General features: G+C 38.8%; 1 protein-coding gene across 1 annotated transcript; it reads left to right on the top strand.

Annotated features, from left to right (window-relative positions):
- Nucleotides 1-583: 583 nt before the first annotated feature.
- LOC106082000 (trichohyalin) lies at nucleotides 584-2,381 on the top strand. The gene has a single exon (XM_013244293.2). The coding sequence runs from the start codon at nucleotides 753-755 to the stop codon at nucleotides 2,301-2,303; it is 1,551 nt and encodes a 516-aa protein (XP_013099747.2). The 5' UTR covers nucleotides 584-752; the 3' UTR covers nucleotides 2,304-2,381.
- Nucleotides 2,382-4,194: the final 1,813 nt, after the last annotated feature.

The following is a 4,194-nucleotide window of genomic DNA, read 5'->3' as shown; positions in this document are numbered from 1 at the left end:
CGGAAACTGTATATGACATGAAAGAACAGTAGCAATTGTATGGCATTTTTAAAAGGTACTGACGAATACACATACAAAACAAAAATGTTTGTGCATTAAACAAAACTCGAAAGGATGTGTAATCTTAGACAAGGTATTGGGTTGCCCAAAAAGTAATTGCGGATTTTTTAAAAGAAAGTAAATGCATTTTTTATATAATTTAGAATGAACTTTAATCAAATATACTTTTTTTACACTTTTTTTCTAAAGCAAGCTAAAAGTAACAGCTGATAACTGACAGAAGAAAGAATGCAATTACAGAGTCACAAGCTGTGAAAAAATTTGTCAACGCCGACTATATGAAAAATCCGCAATTACTTTTTGGGCAACCCATAGATATTCACGAGAAATACATACAAATGTAATCAAAGAAGGGCAAAATTAATTGAAGTGGTGAAAGTGATGTTTTATTATGAATTCCCATATCCAAGACAGCTCCAGACAGCGACCAGTATATAAATTTAAGGTCGTCAATTCGGTTCAGATTAGACTAACGCTTTGATTTCTTCTTTTATTTCTATTACCACTATGATAACATATAGGCATATCATAACATTTCAATGCCCAACTGTCAAAAATAATAAAAGAAATAAAATTAATTTCAATTTTCTGCAATCAACTTTATTTTGTTATCATTTAAAAAAGCGTGTTTGGACTCGAACCTCTTAATTCATCCTCTGTCATCCATCGAAGGTTATCCCAACCATCTTATAATGACTGGAAATCGCAGTGCAATTGAAATGAAGCAGTTGATGGAGCACCACAAATTCATTGTCAACACTGACCGCAAATCCTTGCACTGTCAAATAAAGACTCTGGTACAGCGGGCACAAGCTGTTGCCTCAAAGGAATTGGAAAAGAGACGAGCTGCATTAAATCATCTTCTGGACTCTGAAGATACAGCCTATATGGAAGAATATGCCAACAAAATTAAATCACAAAGTGCCGAAAATATCAAGCAACGCCAAGTCACCATGCAGAAGATCAAAGATGAAAACGCCAAAAAGGAACACCAACTACTGAAAGCCAAACGCATTCAACAGTACATGAATAGCTGCTATGAAATACGCGAAGCTTTACGCCATCAAGAAATGCAAAATGTCAAAGAGTGTCAATTGGAGCAAATTCTTGAGAAGCAGCATGCTTTCAGGAGACAACAAGAGGAAGATAAGTTTTGGCTTAAGGTTGAGCAAAAGAATGAGGAGGCAGCTATGGGCCGTCTGCAAGAGGAGGAACGATTGAAGAAGCTTCTGGTCCAGCATACCTCAGCTATGTTAAAAATTCAAGTCAATGAGTTGGAAAAGAAAAAAGAAGAACAGCGTCAGCAGAAACTGGAAGAAAAGCAAAAAATACGCGATCACTTGGAAGAATTGCGTTTGGAAGAATTTGATAGCAAACATGGAGGTAAATCATCCAAGTTCTTAGAATATCGCAAAGAGCTGTCCGAAATGATGGCCCAAAAACAAATTCAACGTGAAAAAGGGCAAGCCGAACTGGTCGAATATCAACGTAAAACTGTCAATGAGTTATCACGAATTGAGACGCAAGAAGCTCATGCCATTTTAGAGAAAAAGAAAGCACTTCACAAAGCTACCACCGATTACATTCAATATGTAAAGCGCATGCGTGAATTGGAACTTCAGCAACTGCGTATGTACGATGAACGCATAGAAGATTTTCATCGTTTGGAAATTTGTACCAAAACAAATATGCAACGCGAAAAAGAACGCAAGGCTAGTTTAGCCGCAAAATGTTATGCAGAATTGCGACAACAAATTTGTGAACAACGTGAGCGACGCTTGCGTGAAGAGGCCGAACAACGTGAATGTAAAATTCTTGAGAATCGTTTTGCGCGCACCGAGATATCACGCAAAGAGATACTACAACAAAGGCGTAAAAACCGTGAAGAGTTGGATAAACAAATTGCAGAGATTCGAAGGATTCGCAAAGAGGAGGCTGCAAAATTTCTTCGCGAATTAACAAAAGCAACCAATGATGGAGAATTTTGTACTCAGTTGGCTAAGGAGTATTTAAGAGATGGTATTGATTATCTGGAACCGCATGCCAATTGGAGATTGATATCGGACCCTATGAAGCCATGTGTATCATATCCCAGGACAAGACAAGTAATAAAACTTGAGAGAAAAGAAGACAAGAAGGCTCTGAAGCCAGAGGAGAATCTTACAATGTCTGCTTATGCTAATAACTTTTGTGATGGCAGGGGGGATGAAGGAGCTAAGAAGCTTAACAATATTGTATTGTAAATGTTTCAAATATTATATGAAATTAAATGTTTATCATAAAAGAAACCTTGACTACGGTCGACTTTGCACCCCCGGTTGTAGATTCGTGTTTTTGTCATTTCGTTCGCCAACATCGTATAGAAATCTGGGTAGTTTTAGAGAAATTGCTATGGAAGATCTTCAAGTACAAATAGCGGAACCGTGCATGATCAGCTTTTACAGTATAAGGAACAAATTTTTCCTATGAATATTTACATTCGGCTATTTAAGATCTTAAAGTGGCCAAACCAGACTGCGAAAGTGAAATTTGTATTGATGTCGTATGTATGGGATCGTTATAAGTTTACAACCCCACTCCGTAGGTTTTGGGTCCTGTAAATTTTTGACTCTATATGGAACAAAGGCAAATTAACTTTGAAATAAGAAGATTAGCTTCCACGTTGCGCTTCGCTACACCCGTTAATGACATTTTGAAGATAGATATTGCTTTAAATATTTCGAAGCTGGTAATCAGATGACATTCTGAACCATGGTTCCTTCGCAGATCCACGTTATTTGATTTGTTAAATGTACTTCTACCACTTTTAAAGACCCACAAATCATTCCCGTGCTAATTTCACATTAAATCTTATATATAAAAATCAATTTGTGTTTGTTTGTTTGTTTGCATGTTTGTGTGCCTTATAGAATCAGAAAAGGCTGAACCGATTTTCTTGAAATTTTCACAGAGGGTGCATAATGACTCCGTGGTGAAAATAGGGTACTATAGGTAAAACCTACCAAACATATATTTAGGCCAATCACGACAATATGGGACTCAAATGAAAGGTATTTAGGATAGGGCAACGTATCTGATATCCAATTGTCGGACCAAGTGCTAGGGGGACCACCCCAAGCCCCAAAACACCCCTAAATCGGACATGTTTACCGACCATGGCCTTATGGGACCTAAATGAAAGGTATTTGTGAGTAGAATACGAATCTGATATCCAAATGTGTTACCACGTTTCTGGGGGTCCACCCCTTCGCCAAAACACCCCCAAACTGGACTTATTTTCTGACCATGGGAATATGGGGCTTAAATAAAAGGTATTTGAATGTTGAATACGAATCTGATATCCAAATATGGGACCAATTGTTTGGGGGACGCCTCTCCCCAAAAACATCCCCCAAAGGGGACAAATTTACGACCATAACAATATGGGGCTCAAATGAAAGGTCTTTGGGAGTAAAGAACGACTTTGATATCAATATTCGGGAAAAATTTCTATGGGGCCACGCCACCCCCAACAACACCGCCCAAATAGTAAGTATTTTCTGACAGGCTCAAATAACAGGATTTTTAAAGTGGAACACGAACACGCCTTAAGTCTCTCTAAGTGGCTGCCTCACACTTAATCTGTATGTTAATGGGTGAGATATCTAGAATAGTCTCCAGTGCCCTAGTGGGCGTGGTCCTAATCGCTTCGCCTATGCCAACATAACATGTTCTCTGAACCTGTTGAATGGTCCTTATATTGCATTTTTTTTCCCTAGCAGTCCACCAAACTACTGAGGCGTAAGTAAATATTGGTCTAATCACGCTCTTGTAGAGCCAGTGGACTATCCTAGAATTCAGGCCCCATTTCGAGCCTACGGCCCATCTACAAAGTGCCCAACATCTGTGAGCCTTCTCAGCACATTCCTTAATGTGACACTTCCAATTCAGTTTCCTATCCAAGATCACACCTAAGTATTTGACCTTGTCAGATATAGAAATCGTCTTATTGAGGAAACGTTGTGCGTTAAATTCGCCCACCTTCGTCTACCTCGTGAACAGGCATATTTCAGTCTTCTCTGGGTTAACATTGAAACCACTGGGTCTAGCCCAGTCATATGTCATATGCAAGACCCTTTCGGCCCTTCTGCATAG

Source organism: Stomoxys calcitrans, chromosome 4 (assembly GCF_963082655.1).
Source record: "Stomoxys calcitrans chromosome 4, idStoCalc2.1, whole genome shotgun sequence".
Lineage (NCBI taxonomy): Eukaryota > Metazoa > Arthropoda > Insecta > Diptera > Muscidae > Stomoxys > Stomoxys calcitrans.
The sequence above is the reverse complement of the archived record's forward strand: the minus strand, read 5'-3'. Positions and strand labels throughout refer to the sequence as shown.